This window comes from Meleagris gallopavo, chromosome 1 (genome assembly GCF_905368555.1).
Source record: "Meleagris gallopavo chromosome 1, MGAL_WU_HG_1.1, whole genome shotgun sequence".
NCBI lineage: Eukaryota > Metazoa > Chordata > Aves > Galliformes > Phasianidae > Meleagris > Meleagris gallopavo.
Window position 1 is genome coordinate 91,490,112 of NC_139404.1, and position 19,631 is coordinate 91,509,742.

The window sequence follows — 19,631 nt, forward strand, 5'->3', positions numbered from 1 at the left end:
AACTGCCATATACAGTAAAATTATGTACCCTCTGGAAATAACCTAACTTCAATAGATAACTCCTAATCTCTCTTCCAACCTTTATTTTCTTTATCTTGTTCATTTTCTTGGTCTTACAGGCACCAGCAGAGTGCGATTCTGTGTGACATGGACTGTGGTCTGCCTCAGTATAGCTGTTTTTAAGTGCATCAAGCAATTGTGTTGTTCTTTCTGGATAGAAGACTTTCAGTTCCTGTTAAGGTGTAAGCGAGGATAAAGGAGTATGAGGGACTGAGTTGGTTTCTTTGTCATTTTAGTCTACTCAAAATAATATTAAAAAAACTTGTTTCTTAGTAGGGAGATATAATTTGGTTACAGAGTGCTACAAAACATGTAACTATAGAATTGAAATAAATGTAACTAAACCTGCAAACACTTTATTCTGCTACTGAAAGATTTTCATGTTAATTAGGGCTGCAGAACTTTAGATAACTGTCTCCAGAAACACTGCACAGATCTTGATGACTTCAGATAAGCAATCTTTCTGATGCCAAATAGTAATGCCTTCATTACTGTACTTCACGGACCCTAAAGATACAGGAAAAAGCTCATCACTGAAGTTTTAACATCACCCAGTTTTAACAACTGCTGAAAGAATAAAGTATGCACTTCACTCAGAAGGGACACAAGTCTTGGTCTTCAACCAAAATACAATCACTAACACTTTATACCTAACTTTGCAGTACAGTCTCTCCTTCAATGCCTAGGAGTAGAAACTCCTTTTCAAGAAGGAAATGCAAACTTAGTCAAAATCTATACTTAATGTTGAGCCAAAGGCCCACAGACAACTTCTGAAAATGCTCAATAAATGTTATGCTTCTTTATTGCTTGGGTGAAAGGTAAACTTATGTTTAAGAATGGGGCTATTAAAAAAAAAAAAAGTTGTGTAATTTGGATAGCAGGTCAGTCAAAAGCTTTGGACCTTACCTGCTGTCTTTGTGACAGTAAGCTTGGATTTTAACACTTTAAAAGGCAAGAAAAGGAGAGATACTGAGAAAGAAAACAGAGCTGGCACTGCATCAGTGGTTTTTGCTTTTGTAGCTGTCGATCCCAAAGAGCTCCCCAAACACCCCAAAACCAAAAGTAGCAATGGTATCAGAAATCTTACAGGTGCTGAAAAGTCAGGGGCAAGTTAACTGATCTAACAATGCAAAGAAAGCCCACCAAGAGAAGGATGTTTAGGACTAACTTCTAGAGGAAAGAACCACTGTGGAATAAAAAAAACTTTTATTAGATTTTTACAAAATAACTTGTTTAAAAAAAAAATTATTTCAGAGAGATAGGCAATATATAAACTTAAACGTTCATATCCACTGCCTCACAAATTAATATCATGTCCCTTACTTTCCCTAGTTGTTATCAACATCCATGTTAAAAAAAAAAAAAAACATATGAAGATTCACCTATGCTTTTTTTCTCTGCTGATTTCAAACGTAAAGCAGATGGTGTGACAACAGTAGTTTCACAGAAGTTAATGTTTCCTCCTGCACTTTCTCTAGCAGCAAAGTGTTTTTAAGAAACTTGTACCTCAAAGTTTTTCTGTTTTCAATCTTAAGAGGTATTTTACTTTCTTCTTTGTAACAACAGTGCTTTTGTTGTTTCTGTTTGCTGAACAGCCCCACTATACCAGCACAACCAGGCAAATAATATACAGCAGAGTAAGGGCCTGAGGAACTTTATGCTATCTGGAAAGCTGTGACTGGGAACTGCATTCTCAGACTTAGTCATCTACGAAAAATGTCAAGTTTTTATTTCATTAGTCAAACGTATTCCACCTAAAGCCAGAATCATGCTGATACAGCTAAGAGACCATAGAAAAAAAAAAAACCTTAATGGAAACAGAATACTTTTATTGTAGTGTTTTGACAAGTAATTATCATGTATCATTCAAAATTGTCCTCATAACTGAGAATTAGATTTAGCTTATCATCAGTGTACTCAATTGTATCTTAGTAAACTCAACTATGCACAGTTATCTCCCATTAAGAAATACTGTAAAATATATATACAAATGTTTCAGGCAAATGTCCTTTTTGCAGATGCAGAAGTAGCATTTCTGAAAAGATGCATCTCTAAACATCACTGAGCATAATCAGAGCTCTTGCCATAAAGTTTTGTGAAAACTATCCTTCTTATGGTTTACCCTCCTTTCAAAGACTCATCCTAGAAAAAAAAAAAATCAAGAGTACTAGATTTATATACATAAAGGCACAGAAATACTGTTAGGTTACAGTACAATAGAGTTCAATCAGTGCCTTTCATGCATTGAAGTTCACTAACATCTAAATCCCTTTCCAGTAGAATTAACTGCACGACTGTATCCTCCTTTGATAAAAAGAATAATCAGCTATTTAGTCAACTAAAAGTTATTGCAGAAACTTGAAAGAAGTGCATAAACTGCTTTTTCTTTCTGCCTAAATTGCTGGACTTTCAAGGCTATTTCTCATCAAAACAAAATAATTTCAGCTAAGAGTAAAGGTGAAGTTTCCTTTCTGCCAAGATGACAGATTAATAATTCTTCTATAGGAATAGATTTATAAAAATGATATATTTTATACAGGTGCTATCCTAGGAGATAACACCACCAGCTACAGAACTGCCAATTCTAAGGACAGAAAAGGAACTGAGAAGAAAACTTTGAATTCAACAGAGAATGAATTCAGACTGTGTATAAATTTATCATTAGAGCTACATCCCTCTTCAGTCCACTGCTCAAGACAATGGCATGCAACGAACACAGCAAGTGTAATTCTCCCATCAGTTGATTCAAAGTGGTCTCCTCCCTCCAGAGTATCAGTTTGAAGATGTCATTTCTGCAGCTTCAGAGTTTTCATAGGCATCAGTTGCATTGAAAAAGTATTTGCACTTTTTACATTTGTCTGCAGCTGAATAATTAGAAGACAGACTATTGCCATCAAGTTAATCAACTCCCAAAGCTTTGAGCTGCCGTTCAATCTCTTCATCTGATATGGTAGCAGCTTTTGATGTTGATGTAGATGGCAAACCTCTGGCAGCAGATGGAGCTTTGGCCATCTAGGAAGAGACAGAAACTTTCTTTAATCAAATGAATACAATTTATGAGAACCTGACTACTAGAACAGGACTTTAAAATAAAGGATGTTAGAAAAAAATACCTGGGGCGGGTGGGTGGAAATCAACAAAAGGGAAGAAATATGTGAAATAATTCAAAATACCCATACCTTTCCAGAGATTTCAATTCCTATCTCATCAAGCACTTGGTTAACAATATCCTGGCTTTCCTCCTCTTCATCAGAAGCATCAAAAATATCATCTAAAGTATCATTAACTTAGAAGAAAAAAAAAAAACACCACATTATATTATGCAAAGAGACTACAAAAATCTACTGCTGTTTTTCTACCCTCCAAAAATACCACTGAATAAGATACCAGGAAAAAGCAACAGTATATTAGAGATGGTTTTCTTATTTCTGCCTTGCAAAGCCTGCAAATGTGGGGAGGTATAACATGATACAATTATGACTGCTTTTGCAAAAATGTTTGGTTTCAGTGAAATAGCTCAGTTGCTCTATTACTACTCCACTATGTTTTAAGATATTTTTTTTTCAAAAACACCATCTACAGTTCCCTAAAAATCCCTTCCCTCTTCCAAGTAAGTTGCAGAATTGTTACCTAATTTTGGCATTGCAACAATACAATTCTGGGAAAGTGAAGTGTTGATATCCTGCTCAACAATGTTCTTTTGAGTTCATGCTATGGTATTAGGACCAATACAGTGACAAGGATTAGCATGGCAAAGAAAATGTGCTAGCAACACTGAGAAGTTCTGTAGTCTAGTTGGTAAAGGACAAAAACAATCAGAAACAAAAACTTGCTTTATCTATCACCCTCCAAAATGAAGTTTGTGGCTTAAAATCAGTATAGGCTGATAAAATACATCTCATAACAGCATGTACAGTTAAATTTGAATTGCTAACAGTCCAAAACAAAAATCATATACAGAATGATCAACTACAGGTAAAACAGTTTTCCAATGACCTCCTATAGGTTATGCCAACAAAGCCTTGTAGTGGTCTCGAACCCCTTCCCCTTCCAGGATGTTCCTATTGGAAGTATGATGAGCATTTCACATGAAGAAGGAATGGATTTATGTGCTACTGAAGTAGTGCTACTAAAAAGCCTAAGGCAGCCTCTCTGCTCAGACATTCATTGTTTTGTTTGCTTTTCACTTGCTATCACTCTCTTTGTTTGGAGAAATGAAACCTCAAACATCTGTATTTCTACACTGGTTTAAACTCTTGCAGAGAACTATGGGATGCAGCTAGCTATTTTCCCTAAATGCAGAACTTACTCATTTCTTCAGTCATTTCCATCTTCATATTTTCCTTCTGGAAATTCTGCATAGTTTGTAGTGTCTTTTGTGGATCCATTTTCTTATTAACTGCTTGCATTGTCTAATAATATGGGGGGAAAAGTCACCATTATCATACAGTTAGACAGTAATAAAGGCCAATATATGCATTAAGAAGGAATAAAACTTCTCTAATAAAATAAACAATTTAGTCAAAATTTCGCATGTTTTGGTTCTTTTACATGCCAGGAGAACTGCAGATATATAGATCAATAGTACAGTCTGCACCTAGTAAGAAATACTGCTTTCTACTAACCTAATAGATAAACTTTTTTAAATGTATATGCCTTTCTTGCACCTTTACACTTCGAAAAATCTGCCTGATCTGAATGAAAAGAAAGGGAAAACATTTTCTTCCTTGCAGGCCATACAATTTTAGAGGTAAATGGCTGTAGGTTTTTTATTTGGTTGAAGAACACTTATTTCAACCACCACTAGAGGACAGAACTAAATTGCAATCATTTCCTTATGATACAATTTCATGGAAAAATGATTTTTTTTTTTTCTGAAAAGCAAATACGTAAGTGCTCACATTAGCTTACAGTGAAACTCTTGTACTGAGTACAGATCAACTGTTTTACCAGAAGTACACAGCTGTTTTTGCTTATATATGCTTCTACATCTCTCATGGGATGCCTAAACTCAAATATAGGTGTGAGCAATATAAGTGAAAAAGTATATCCAAGAAGGTAACAGTTGGCTTGATAGCATCCCTTTAATTATCCAGTACAGCCACTACTAGCTCCATAGAAGCACTGCTTCTTTCACTTCTGATTTTGCTTGCAGTGACTACAGAAAATCTCAAGCTGGAAGGGATCTGTAAGGATCATCAAGTCCAACCTCTGACTCCACACAGGATCACCCCCAAAAATCAGACCATATGACTCAGAGCGTTGTCCAGACGCTTCTTGGATTCTGGCAAACTCGGTGCCACAACCACCATCCTGGGGAGCCCGTTCCAGTGCCTGATCACCATCTCAATAATGATAAAACAGTATGCTTCAGACATTACCTGACTTTCAAAGGTGGTGTTCCTATTCTTATTATTTTAATTGAAGAATTTGTTCTGGACTTGTAGGGTGTTAGTTCTTTAGAATTCTTCTACTCACAGATGAATATAAAAAATATTTGTACTACATTGATTTATGTATCTTTAGCAAGTAGAGGTCAGACCCATGATTAAAAAACAAGTGACTACTCACTGGACTTTATAAAAAATTAGTGCCACACAAGGCTAAAAAGCATTTTGAGGATATTTTGGAAGTTTTGCATTCATGTATTTGTTATGCCTCTTGAGGCAACTGATTGCATATATTTTTCCACTGATGTAATAATTAATTAAAAAGCAAGATCAATTTGTTCCCATGCAAGACTGTTATAGGAATACATTCAGTAAACTGTTCAGCCTGATTGGTGGTGTAGTCGGACACACCACTCTTTGTGAGTTAGTCCTGCAAAATAAAGTTTGCTGCAGAGCTACAACTTCATCACTGGATGAGTTCGTTTCTGCCAACATACTCCTCTAAATATTTTTTCACGGCAATAATTACTTTCTGCATTAGCTGCAAGGCACATAACTGGATTTATCTCAGACTGACAGAAGTACTAGTTATCTGCAATTATGCGTGCATCTTCTGTTTTCTACATTTCAAGCTGAACAATCCTGCTGCCAAAAGCAAGTTCCTTATTTATCAGTTCAAGGAAATGGGAAAAAGTTCATAAGATTAAGGTAACTGAGATTTTTCAGAGTCTTTTATGACCTAAGATTTGTGAGAAAACTTAATGCAATACTGGTTCCTTAGAGCATGGAGAGTGAAAATGACAGGGAATCCCAGATTAAATTTCCTTAGAAATGTATCATCTCAAGTAATAACCTACCTCACACAAGCTATAAAGCTGCTGTTATACACTGCCTTGATTTCCAAATGAAGCATTCCCCACCTTTTCCCCACTAAAAACTGCTTGTGACATGACATACAAGCAAGAAATTACAATTGCATGGTTGCCTGTCGCTTTTCTGGTTGTGGTGGTGGTTTATTTTTGTCCACTGGAAAAGCCCTTCCACTGGTCTTAAAGTTGAATTTTATCATGCAAACATTTAACAGATGTCTGGACCAAGAAGATACTCCTAGTTAGGCTTTAACTGGCAGGACTACCTGGACAAAGAATTCATAATACAAATCAAGTTATATTCCCCTACTGTATCCTCAGCACAGCTCATGGTAGTAAGCACTACGCTCGATTCCTTTAGTTACCCTATGCAAAATAACTCCACGTTTACATTAAAACGCAGCATATGCTTGTAACACCTTACTTTTGCTGTAGTTGACATAGCTCCAGCCATCTTCATCTGAGAGTTCATGACTTTTGTTTGAGTTGACATAGAAGTGACTTTAGAGCTAACAGCATACGTTCGATTCTTCTGTTTCCGCAGTTGTACGAGCTGTTTTGCCAGCACTTTGCAGGCTTCCTTATTACCAGTCTTAGCCATTTTCTTTATCTCCAATTCCTATTTAAAAACAAACAAACAAACAACAAAAACAAACATTCAAATAATATAATAAAGTCTCAAGTTCAGGAATTTTTAGTGTTAACTATTCCTACTGCTTTTCTTTTTTCCAGGATTTTTTAAGTTATATCAACAGTTAACTGATTTTTTACTGAGGTTATTCAAGGTTATTTCATAGAATAAATACAAAGCTGTCATGCTTTGTATTTAAAACCCAAACTGAATCATGTAGTATGGTGGCACGGTTCCCCAAAAGGTTTCACTTCAACTTTTACATAACGTCACATTAATTTCTATGTGAATATTCAATTCTATGTCTGGGTATGGAGTAACACTTCAAAAAAAAAAAAGTGAAGAAATAATTATGTCCAGCCAATTATTAGTGCCATGACTAATCTTTTTTGATTTCTTGCATTTACTAGCACTCCTGCTGCACTGCTCATGGAAGAGGCCATAGGCTCTGCTAGTTTTTCAGCTCAGAGATAATCTGATAAATTTTGGGGGAATAAGTAAATAAATATAGGAGACAAAGGCTCTATTTGACCACATCACTTACCTGAACTTACCACATAACAAAAGCACTGTAATTTGTCTACAACAACATGCACTTAATGTAGACACTACTGGCTAACAAGAAACAAACTTATTTATCAGCTCAGAGAACCTGCAGGTATAGAAATATCAGGGAAAAGTTTGGCACAAATAATTCTGTTAGCAGGGATTTTTTTCAAATTATGCCTTTTGATTTGTGTTTTTGTTAATACAGACTTTCCAAACAACTTTCTTCTTCAGCCTTAAGAAGATCTTGCCATAATAACTTAGTTCTTCTTACGAGGCCAGTTGTGCATTTTGACTTCTGCCATTAAGCAAAAGCAGCTTTAAGACCAGCACTGTAATTCTTCATCAAAATATACCTTCTACAGGAATACAAATACTTCACTGTATGTACACTAGTAGTCCAGAAAAATGTACTAATAAGAAGATATGTTGCCCTGAAAAAGTAAACACTGGTTACTACAATATGAAAACAGTCATGTTTAAAGGCAAATATAAACTGTCTCATTGCATTAGCTTTACAACTAGGAAGGACCATGGTTAAGTTTACTATAGAGATGACACTAGCACAAGGACTTCCCTGAAAACCTGTGTTATAAATACTATTTTCAACTCAAAATGCAGGTCAGCAAGTAAGGAACATAAGACTATTCAAATATTAGAGGCCAGAAATAAATGCAAAGATATCTTCTTCCTATACAGATGTTAGGTAGTAGGAGGATGTTTTTCACACAGAGGGTGGTGAAGCACCGGAACATGTTGCCCAAGGAGGTTGTGGATGCCCCATTCCTGGAGGCATTCAAGGCCAGGCTGGATGTGGCTCTGGGCAGCCTGGTCTAGTGGCTGGTGACCCTGCACATAGCAGGGGGTTGAAAACTAAATGATCATTGTGGTTCTTTTCAACCCAGGCCATTCTATGATTCTATGATAAGTAGCTCACAGAGACCACAAAAACAAAATTCCATAGTAGGCCCAGAATTTTGTTTTTTTCCATACCTCAAATATTGCAAATGATTAAAGTGATTAGTTTAGACTGAATTCTTTAATAGCAAACAGCTGCAAATAAAGATTCTCTCAATGAGAGTACTAAGTAGCATTTATTACTTGACTTTTTTGAAAGATAAACCAAAATCAATCACTGCTACATCACTACAAATAATCCAGATAATAAATCAATATATAATATTGATAATATATATATGATTTCATTCTTAACTTAGCAGAATTGGATAGCAAGCTGCAATACGGTATTGGCTTTTTTTCAGTGGTTTGGGGCTAGCTTATCCAACTCAGTTAGGTTCTTCTAAAAAAAATAAAATCAAATTAATATAGTCATATTGGGTTCCTGAACTGAAATAGAACTGTCTGCATAGTATCAGGGATTCCCTTTCAGAGGAAAGAACATAATAAAATGTTCTGAGATTGACTGATAGATAAATCGGATCTGACTCTTAAAAAGCAGTGTTTGTTCTCCATTAATTGTCTTAACTGAAAAACATTTTAACTTTTTTTGAAGACATAATTAATTTCATTTTTATCTCCCCAAATATCAAAAAAATTTCTGATAGAATTTAATGTCACAAATAATTATGAAAATTAAGGTATTTCTAGAATCAGAATATTTCCTACTGAAAAAGCCTTATCAGTGAGTCATCTATTACAACCTACCTGTTGTAAAGCTTCAAGAAACAACCTGTGACCTCATTTTAGCTCTCAAGGCCTGCTGTCATGAAACACCACCTCAGCAGCTACTGAAACATTGCCTGGATTTACATAGCTTTTCCCAGTCAGAGCATGTCTTCATGCATCAAACCACACCATCTGTCACATCCATTTATCTAATTATGCTGCCACACAGCTGCAGCATCCATTCATTGAATACATGATAGCTCCCACACATGAAGTTTTAAAGAAGTTTTAATTTAGGCAAATATTTTTAACATTATTGGCTAGTTTTATGAAACTTCTAGCTGAACAAGAAGAATAATGCTAGAGGAGTTATTCATAATACCTACAGTCATAAAAACTGTCAGCATAAACACCTTTCAGTCTTTCCATTATTATACCATTGATTGAAAGCCTAGTATGAAAAAAAATCACATTCTGAAGCATAGAGGATGCTAAAAATGGAGAGAAAAAATTTGAATGTAGTGATTAAATCCAAATGTATTGTTTCTTTCTCTACCTGATTTCTTTCTCTTTCTGATTGAGCATCAGAATCACTTCTAAATTGTTTTCCAACAAAATTTTAATAACTGAAAAGTCAAAAAGGAGAAGCCAATTTTTTCAGCGTTCAACTGTTACCCATTGAGTACTATCTTTAGCACTTTACAAGTTGTTACGTTAGGCAGCTGTTTGTTTTTAAAATGAAATTCTCTGCTCTACTTACCAGCTGTTTTTCCTGTTTTTCAAGTGCTGCTCTATCTCTGGTTATAGTCCTCTGTGTACCTCTTAGCTCTCGGTTTTGCTCCTTTATTATATCTGGAAAGAAAATATTTACAGTTAGGAAAACTTTTCAGTAGTACATAAACATCTTGTCTGACAAGCACTCTGCACGCGTGCTGTATGTTGGACAGCTTTTTGTTCAAAACAAAGTCAGCTACCAGAACTATGAGCATCATCTCAAATACATGAAATACAGACAAAATACAATTTGATGTACACAGTGTAACTATAGCATAGTTTCAACAGCATAGGCCATATAACTTAGCGTAACCTTTGCACCACAGCAAGATCCTTAATCACCCAGTAAGGATGAGATACAAACACTTTTCTGCAAGTTTCAGCTGTAACACAGGATTAACACATTCAATGTTGACAAAATCTGAGCTCACAAGTCAGACCTGCAACAGGGAAGTCAGCTGAAGAAACCTAATACAGATGATTCCAGAGAAGTTATGGAGTTCTCAGGTCCACGAAAGCAGTGAAGATGCTTTTAAATGCAAGTCCAGGATCCTGCTTCTGACCTTATTCTGGCTCAATAGAGATGATTATTTTCCTCCATAAATATATCACATCTCTACAACTCAACTACAAGTCAGACCAAGAAGCAAGAATTCTCACACTCTTCCCAAAAGTTAATAAGTGTCTAAGAGTATTTCAGTACAAAAGTGGAGGACTTTATAGCATAGAGTTTTCTGACAACTGATGAAGTAAGCAGATGCTTGAACACTATCACATGAAATGTAACATCCTCCACAGATGTTTTGTCCATTCTGCTTACTAACTGGTAATATCCATTTACGAAAAGCAAGAATTTCTTACAATATGGGCATCAGTCATGCCAATTGCAGTGAACTTTTGTTAGAATTTACAGCAGGTGCATAGGTGTGATTCACCTGGGCAAAGGTAAGAGGCCTGCATCTGACTCAGAATCCTCTGACCTTTATAAAGGAAATTAACTGGTGCTTTTAGGAGGAGATTCATCTACTTCTAATGAATATATCTACTACTAGATAAACTTTGCATGGAAATTTAAAAGGAGCACACTGTCACTTAAATTTTGTGTCTAATCCACGGAAAGAAATAGGGTTCTGCTATTGTACTGAAAAATGTTTAGGCATGAGAAAAATCAGTGTAAATGGATAGTTACAAACAGAAATAAAGCCATAAAGGATATAAAAGATCAATTGCTGATACACAGTCACTTTTTTTTTTTTTTTTTTTTTTAAGGCTGGCAGCAATTTTTCTAGATACAAAGAAGCACTCAGATTCTGTTTTCTCCCATTAAGAAATATTGTAAAACATCCAGGGCTGAAATTAATTCAACCTTGAATAGGTTCTAATTAAAAAAAAAAAAAAAAAAAAAAAAAGTTTTCAGTAGCAGGTACATATACATTGCCCACTCCCACCAAATGTTTTCAACCAAATAAACATATATTGCAAACAAACTCTGTGAAAACAGACTCCCTTCTGCAGTGCTACCACTACTCCCAGAATTACATAAAGATCATCCTCAGGAAACAGAGTTTTCAATGGACATTAACAAAGAGCTGAAAGATGATACAAAACATAACGCTACATTGTACACATGAGCAAAGCAGCAGTGAGAATTATTGTGAATACAATGCTACAGGCAAGTAATTTGAAAGGCAGACAAACTGATTTTACTTGGACAGCTGCAAGCGTGAAAATGAAAGAAAAAGGTTTAATAGCTACATACAAGACTACCTGCTCTAACTATAGTATCTCAAATTCCTTTAGAACAGAAAACTTAAGAAATAGGAACTTCAGGACAATAAGAAATAAAATTGTCTTGAGACCATATGGGCTAGAACAATGCTAGTTTTCTTCCTCTCTTGATCTCACAGCATGGCTTAAACTAAAGACAGCAACACACTAAAAACAATGGTTGCTTGCAATTATAAGCCCTTCCATTTGTTTTTGCAAATGAGGGACAAGAAGAGAACTTGTATCGGCTACACAGCAAAGTGGGAAGCAAGTTCCTAGCTTTGTTCCTTTTGCTGATGGCCATCCCTAGGAGGCACCTGCCCTCACACACCTCTGTGGGCAAGGAGGCCACACCTCTGTTCCTGCAAACCGGCTGGACCAGAGATGGCTGGCAGGGCCTGACCTGGTGCTGTCATGGGAATGTAGCGTCATCTCCTGCTTCCTCCCCACAGACTGTGCACCAGAAATGGGAAGGAACAAGCAGCAGATACGTATTCTTCCTGTGTGAAGTACAATTGGCTGGCACACAGCGTCACTTTTAGCACGCAGCTTTCAAATGAAGACCCAAATGATCCGGCAAGGAACATCACAGAATCATAGAGGTTGAGAGGAACCTCTGGGGATCATCAAGTCCAGCTCCTTGCTAAAGCATCCACAAAACCATGCAGCCAGCCTGGGGGCTTGTGCCCCTGCCCCGGGTGTTGGCTACATGAGGCAACGCTTTTTGCGAGGGCTGACAGCTGCGCGCTGGACTTCCTTGTGAGGTAAGCAATCTTTTCTGGCTTTACTCTCGAGAAGGTCACTGCTGCGACTGTTTGAACACTCTGCCCACAGACTGGCTGTGGAAATGACGAGACCAACTTGTCGGAAGGCCCGCACAACACAAGTGCAGCAGCGAGCTCAGTGACCGTAGCCTTGTGCTGGTGAGCACGGCGGTGCTCGGCCGCCCACCAAGCCACCACAGACAACCCTCGTTCCCCGGACCGGCACGACTCGTCTCTCTGTTTATTCCGGCTCCACCAACTCCCCACAGCTCGTTTTGTTCCCTCGCTGACAACGAACGGCGTTTCTTCTCTTTTCCCCAGCACCCACAGAAAGAGGATCGCCAGGGTCCGGCTCCCACCGCCGCCCCCAGCCCAGCACGGCGTCTTTCGCCACCGCCCCCAGGTGCCTCCCGTTGAGTCCCCCCGAGTTTCCGAAACGCAGGGCCCGGGCCTCCCCGAGGGCACCGTCACCGCCCTCCCCTGGGCGCCGTCAGCCGCGCTCACCGTCCACAGTCTTCTTCTTAAAAAGCGAAGCCATGCTGGCGGCCAGTCCCGAGCCCGCCGGAGCCCCCTGAGCCTCAGTGGGCTCCTTCCTCCTCCTCAGGTGACCAGGAAGCGGCCCGACCGCGCACAGCGCCCGGCTCCTCCTCCCCAAGGCAAGGGGCGGGCCAGGGCCGGGCTGCGGCGCTTCTCCGCCTCCCTCCTCTGCTGCTGCGGCGGCGGCTTGGGTCGGCCGCTGCCTTCTGCAGCCCGAGCTGTCGGTGTTCACGGTGTGCGGGAAGCGGGCATCTGCTGCCTATTCGTAGCTACCGTGGGGCACAAGAGAGAAGAGTGTAAAAAGTAATAATGTTTCTGGCTTTCAGAGTCTAATTACAATCCTCAATTTTTAATAAGGTAGTCATAGCGTAGCTGTTGTTAATGTCTACACCAACTAATATAAGAAAAAAAAATCATAGCTGAAGAACGTACATGAATATTTAATACTCATTTAAAGTTTTTTGTTTTTTTTTTTTTAGTGTGTTTTGTAAGGAAAAGCAAACAATTGTAACATAGAAGTGTATTTTGAGATCTAGCCATAATGCCTTCCCAGATTGTCTTTGTGCTTATGGTCCCTGATCAGCCCTCTTTTATAACCTCGCATGGAAAAGCAATCTCTTGGAATAGCATAGCAACAGTGTAAAGATTTATGTGGATTTTACGACAGTGATACTTAAAATCTGTATTTCTGGAAAATCAATTCCAAGTAGCTAGTTGCTACACTGAAATCTAGGTCATGCGTGATGACATCGAATGTTGTGAGTTTTAACAGTTCACTGTAAGGTGAACACATACACATTTTGCAAGTTTATTTCTGTATGTCTGCTATTATCTGTTCCATCAGATTGGTTGGAGATGAGTTAGCCAGCACAACTGAAATTCTGGCATTAAAAATGCACAGATGAAGGGGAGGAGAGAGCTTGTGATGGACATTCAGTTTCCCACTTTTCTGAGGGAAAGACTGAGCAATTTACACTATTCTTCAAATGAGCTAATTAGCTGTGCGTCCAGAAAATCATTTTTCCACAAAATTTCTTCCTGAATGTTGTCTTGTGATGAGGGAAACAATGATCACAGAATCACAGAATATCTCAAGCTGGAAGGGACTCACAGTGATTACTGAGTTCAATTCCCAGCTCCACACAGGACCACAAAATCCAAACCCTATGGCTGGCAGTGATGTCAAAGTGCTTCCTGAACTCCAGCACTCATGGCCGTGCCCATTGCCCTGGGGAGGCTGTTCCATGCCCACCACCCTCTGGTGCAGCACCTGTCCCCAACCCCAGCTGCCCTTCCCCTGACACAGCTCCATGCCGTTCCCTCAGGCCTTATCGCTGTCAAGAGAGCAGAGCTCAGCCCTGCACCTCCGCTCCGCTCCCTGTGAAGGGCTGCAGCCATCATGCCACCTCCCCTCAACTCCTCTGCTCTGCACCAACCAGGGGACCCCAGATGCTTCTTATACACTTTGCCCTCCAGGCCCTGCTCTCTGTGCTGCTTTTGTTGAACTCCATGTAAGTGGCAATTGTCCAGCCCTCTGATTTGTCACCATCTCTCCACAAGGCCTCTCTGCTCTTGAAGGAGTCAACAGTTCCTCCTACCTTTGTCATCTGCATACTTCTTTAGTATACCTTTGACTCCTGTATTCAACTCATTGATGAAAACATTCAAGAGAACTGGCTGGGAGCCAACTCTCTAGTTGGTTGGGAACTGATATACTGGAGATGTGAAAAACTTAATTTCTTCAGATTTATTATTGCTTGTTTATTGGGTGTAGGTGGCAAGGTTTGGCTAGTGGGGGTGGCCTCTGTAGGAAGGGTCCATGTGCTGTCCTGTTCCAGGCACAGCTGATGCCAGCTGGCTTCCATTGCCCTAGCCCACTCTATCATTACAGATATGATCAACACAAGTAGTATTAGTGCATTTATGAGGGCCAAAGCGCTCTCTTCTGCAGAGATGAAGTCCATGTGGTAGTCTGAATCACAGTGTATTTGTGGGTGAGTGCAGTGTGGTGAAGGAAGGAACAATTGTCACTGTAGACCTTAGTCCCTGCTGTGGGGGTTTGGAAGGATGGTGTGATTCTGTATGAACTCAAAATTGAGCAGATTCAAATGAAAGTACAAAAAATTATAACTGTGTATGTGTGCATACATAAGCTACTCTGCGATCCATTTAAATATTTAAGCGTATTTTTAATTTAAACCACGTGACTAGGTTCAGTTTACTTAAAACTAAATGAGTTCAGGTTCTCAGACAAAATGACTGATATGGAGATACCCTTGCAAGTCATACCTTTTCCATACTTTTGATACAAAGGCTGATGCAGAAAAATGCTTTTCTGACACACCTGGAAGAAAAAAAATAGAGGTGAATATGAGTCTTAAGATTACTCTCAAGGTTGTGCTTTAAACCTTTGAAGCTTTCTGACTGTATCAGTTAGTCTAATGAAAATTATTAGACCTCCATATCTTCATTTCTAGTGTGAGGGAAACTTTACAAGTGAACTTTATCCGACAAGCTAAGACAGGCTGTCTTGGGATGTTTTGTGAATAATGACCCAAATTCAGCACTCTGTTTGATCTATTCTTGGCCTTCATCTGCAGATACAAAAAAAAATTAAATGGGGCCATGTGTAGTAAAGAATGAAGTGGGTAAGCTGAAAATTAGATGAACCTGACAGATAAACGATCAAAGAACTGTATAAATGTATTGTTATATGAAATGCTTAAAGCATAAAATAAGTTTGTAAAAAGTGTCTTTGGGGCCTCGATAACTGGGTATGTGCCAAGTCCCACAGAGGCTTGCACACGCTTTATCATGGAGAAGCTCCATTGAAAACAGGCACATCAGCTACATGTCTAACTAGGATTTTGTAAGATCATGCTGTAAAGGCTTATGTGCCTTACACCTTGAAATACAAAGCTAGTTTGAGTTGAGAAAGGGAGTAAAAGCAAACATCAGGAAGAGAACTGTAGTGCCTGTAGAAATTTAAGTTGCATCTCAATTAAACGCTTGAATTTTTTTTTCCTGTGCAAGAATCAACTATTTCATAGGCTGAAAGTTATGGTTGGATTTATGTGTTTGACTCACTTGAAGCCTGTTTGCATGTATCACGATGTTATCTCTAATTGTGCTCATTGGTAATGCGGAAAACAGCATCCTTTCCAGAGCAGGGAGGTGATGGCAAGGTATTCAGTGAGAACAGGCTCTGAGCAGCTAGGAAGAAGGTGATCTGAAAAACTGCAAGAGAGGATGAGTGACCATTGTATAAGGTGTGTGTGGAGCAAAAAGTCTGCATAAAAAGTTTGGGAAAAATAATTAAAAAGGCAGAAACAGTAGGACTAAATGAAGAAGGTCCTAGAGGATGGAGAGGATTGAGAGAAGTAGTGGAAATGATGCAGCTGTGAGATGCTGGAGGTTCTCTCTGGTATTATTGCTCTGAAATTCTTTCCTCTTCTTTGGTCAAATTTAAAAAAAAATTATGTATGCAAGAAAAAAAGTTTTACATCGTGCATCTTACTCCCGTCTTAAAAGTCTTGCAACTTTTCAATAATTTTTCTGCAAAACTCACAAGAACTGGAAAGTACCTCATTCACTGGAAGAGAGAAGGAGTTGCATCTGGCAAATATACAGGTATGAAAGTTTCAGAAACACTGAAATTAAATTTAAAGGTAAATTTTGTAACAAAAAGTATTTAATGGCCTACAATGTGCAGGGTAGAGAAGGTATACATATTTAGGTATGGAATCATAATTTGATTTATTTTGCTCTTGTGAGGTCTGTGTGACATCTGTGGAGACTGAATTTGTCTGTTTATATGAGGGATTCTGTAATGTCAATATTTTGCCTGGTAGTTCACTAAATTTGCTTTACAGGCTTCTGATGAAATTAAAAAAAAAGTGAGAAACTGCAGTTTATTCAACATGAGATGTTACTGTATAGATTGAAGCCTTTTTTGGTCAGCTGGATCTCTGAGCATTTAAAGGATGTTGTCTTCATCTTAACTTTTTACTCCTGGATATATTTGCAAATAATTTTGGCTGCGGTTGGAGGATTAGCAAGGAGGTGAGAAAATAAATTCTTAATATAGTAACCAGGCAAATAAGTTTTGCATTGTATGAAAACACAGTGTATCAAAATATAGAGAGATATTTACATATGCAAGGTTATACTTCAGTTTTTTTGAATTTCAGCATCATCTTAATACAGCATAAGTACTTTGCACCATTCAGCACGTGGATAACATTCAGTACTTTGTAAAACCCATTAAATGTCTAGCTCCTCCTTAGAGAAATCTGGTTTTAATTATTACCTTGATTGGTGATAATAAAATGCTCTTGAGTTGCAGAGTGCATCCTTTTTAACCTTCACATCTGATTGCAAGGTTCTTCCTTGGTGAAAGAAGAAACTTCATTATAAAATATGCAAGCAGATTTAGTTTTGCTTCAATAATCAAGTGCAGTAGGACATCCTTTTTCTGTAGGGCATTTTTGAAATCAAGGGTTATACTTTTAAAAGCATTTACTTGCGAATACTGTATTTTTAAATGTTTTTGCCCAAGGAGAAACGGCAACCCAAGCTATCAACAAAACAGGTAAATACTGTTGGTATTTTATCATAAGCTTCAAACACTCCTCAAGGCATCAAGTTAAAGGGGACGGGGGGAGGGAAGTGAGAGATTACGGAGAGAATATTTATATTTATTATAAAGTGTGAACTCAATGGGGACTGCTAAATGTTCTTACAGTCATAATAGTCTATCTCATGTTAATTCTAGCCTAAAGCTCTGTAGCTCCTTATGTATGGAGATAATGGGGGAGTAAAACTGTATTTTTAGTTTAGCAGCAGATTCCTCCCAACCGTGGAAAATAAATTAGAGAGCTCTGCAAACTAAAAATGATTTGGGCTTTGAAAGAATTCCCAGTAATAATATACAAGACTTATTACCCTGGGTAGTTGGAGGGTCCCATAAATTTATGGCTGAGTATAGTCATTTTGATTCAATATTGCTCAGTAACTTGTTTCCAAATAATCTGCCTTTAACACAAATATGTTGGTCCTAAATCAAAGCCCTTTTTGCTAATGCTTTTCTTACTTGTATGTGCATCTTAGATAAAATTTAGTGTAAATTCAGGAAAAAATGCTACATTTCGGTGAGGTTGTTATATTTAAATTAGCTGTAACCAACCATACATAAAGATTTAATGCATCAAGACTTAGAATCATAGAATCACTAAGGTTGGGAAAGACCCACAGGATCACTCAGTCCAACCATCCACTGATCACCAGTAGTTCTCACTAAACCATGTCCCTCAACACAACGTCCATATATTCCTTGAAAATCTCCAGGGTCGGTGACTCCACAACCTCCCTGGGCAGCCCATTCCAGTGCCTGACCACTCTTTCAGAAAAGTAGTATTTCCTAACGTCCAACCTGAATCTCCCCTGGCGCAGCTTGAAGCCATTCCCTCTAATTCTCACTAGTTACATGAGAGAAGAGGCCGACCCCCAGCTCACTACAACCTCCCTTCAGGTAGTTATAGAGAGCAATAAGGTCTCCTCTGAGCCTTCTCCAGACTGAACAATCCCAGCTCCTTCAGCCACTCCTCATAAGGCCTGTGCTCCAGACCCCTCACCAGCTTTGTTGCCCTTCAATGAACATGTTCAAGGGCCTCAATGTCTTTCTTGCAGTGAGGGGCCCAAAACTGGACACAGTACTCAAGGTGCGACCTCATCAGCACTGAGTACAGGGGGACAATCACTTCCCTGTTCCTGCTGGCAACACTGTTTCTGATACAAACCAGGATGCCATTGGCCTTCTTGGCCACCTGGGCACACCGCTGGCTCATGTTTAGCCAAGCATCAATCAATACCCCCAGATCCATTTCCTCTACACAGTCTTCCAGCAACTCTGCCCCAAGCCTGTAGCACTGCCTGGGGTTGTTGTGGCCAAAGTGCAGGACTCGACATTTGGTCTTGTTGAACCTCATCCCATTGGCTTCAGCCCAGCTATCCAGCCTGTACAGATTCCTCTGTAGGGCCTCGCTACTCCCAGCAGATCGACACTTCCAGCCAACTTGGTATAATCTGCAAACTTACTGAGGATGCACTCAATGCCCTCATCCAGGTCATCAATAAAAATACTGAAGAGGACAGGCCCCAGCACCGACCCCTGGGAAGCACCACTTGTGACAGGTCACCAGCTGGATTTAGCTCCATCCACTACCACTTTCTGGGCCTGGCCCTCCAGCCAGTTCCTTGCCCAGCCAAGAGTGTACCTGTCCAAGCCATGGGCTACTAACTTCTGCAGGAGAATACTGTGGGCGACAGTGTCAAAGGCTTTGCTGAAGTCTAGGTAGACTACATCAACAGCCTTTCCCTCATCCATCAGATGGGTCACTAGATCATAGAGGACTAGGTTGGTGAAGCAGGACCTGCCCTTTGTGAACCCATGCTGGCTAGGCCTGATTCCCCGGTTGCCCCGCACATGCTGTGTGATCTCCCTCAAGACAATCTGCTCCATAACCTTCCCTGGCACTGAGGTTGGGCTAACAGGCCTGTAGTTCCCCAGATCCTCACTGCAACCCTTCTTGTAGATGGGAGTCACATTGGCAAGCCTCCAGTCTTCATAATTCAATTAGGCTCAGGTATGAGAACATATGTCTGTCTG

The 19,631-nt window shown here is 39.2% G+C and overlaps 1 protein-coding gene and 1 long non-coding RNA gene across 2 annotated transcripts; one reads left to right on the top strand and one right to left on the bottom strand.

The window, feature by feature from the left end:
- Nucleotides 1-1,247: 1,247 nt before the first annotated feature.
- CHMP2B (charged multivesicular body protein 2B) lies at nucleotides 1,248-13,098 on the bottom strand. The gene is made up of 6 exons (XM_085240828.1): nucleotides 12,932-13,098; nucleotides 9,883-9,974; nucleotides 6,744-6,938; nucleotides 4,370-4,472; nucleotides 3,240-3,346; nucleotides 1,248-3,072 (listed from the first exon to the last, which is right to left on the bottom strand). The coding sequence occupies exons 1-6, from the start codon at nucleotides 12,963-12,965 to the stop codon at nucleotides 2,959-2,961; spliced, it is 645 nt and encodes a 214-aa protein (XP_085096954.1). The 5' UTR covers nucleotides 12,966-13,098; the 3' UTR covers nucleotides 1,248-2,958.
- LOC146545515 (uncharacterized) lies at nucleotides 11,988-17,308 on the top strand. The gene is made up of 2 exons (XR_014887567.1): nucleotides 11,988-12,427; nucleotides 12,498-17,308. It is a non-coding gene; the product is annotated as an uncharacterized LOC146545515 (long non-coding RNA).
- Nucleotides 17,309-19,631: the final 2,323 nt, after the last annotated feature.

Bases quoted from the DNA above. Each gene is read 5' to 3' on its own strand.
- CHMP2B (XM_085240828.1), bottom strand. From the start codon at position 12,965: ATGGCTTCGCTTTTTAAGAAGAAGACTGTGGACG. The intron at 6,939-9,882 runs GTAAGTAGAGCA...GTTTTTAAATAG, and splicing joins AAAAACAGGAAAAACAGCTG to GAATTGGAGATAAAGAAAAT. The intron at 3,073-3,239 runs GTATGGGTATTT...GTCTCTTCCTAG, and splicing joins GAATTGAAATCTCTGGAAAG to ATGGCCAAAGCTCCATCTGC.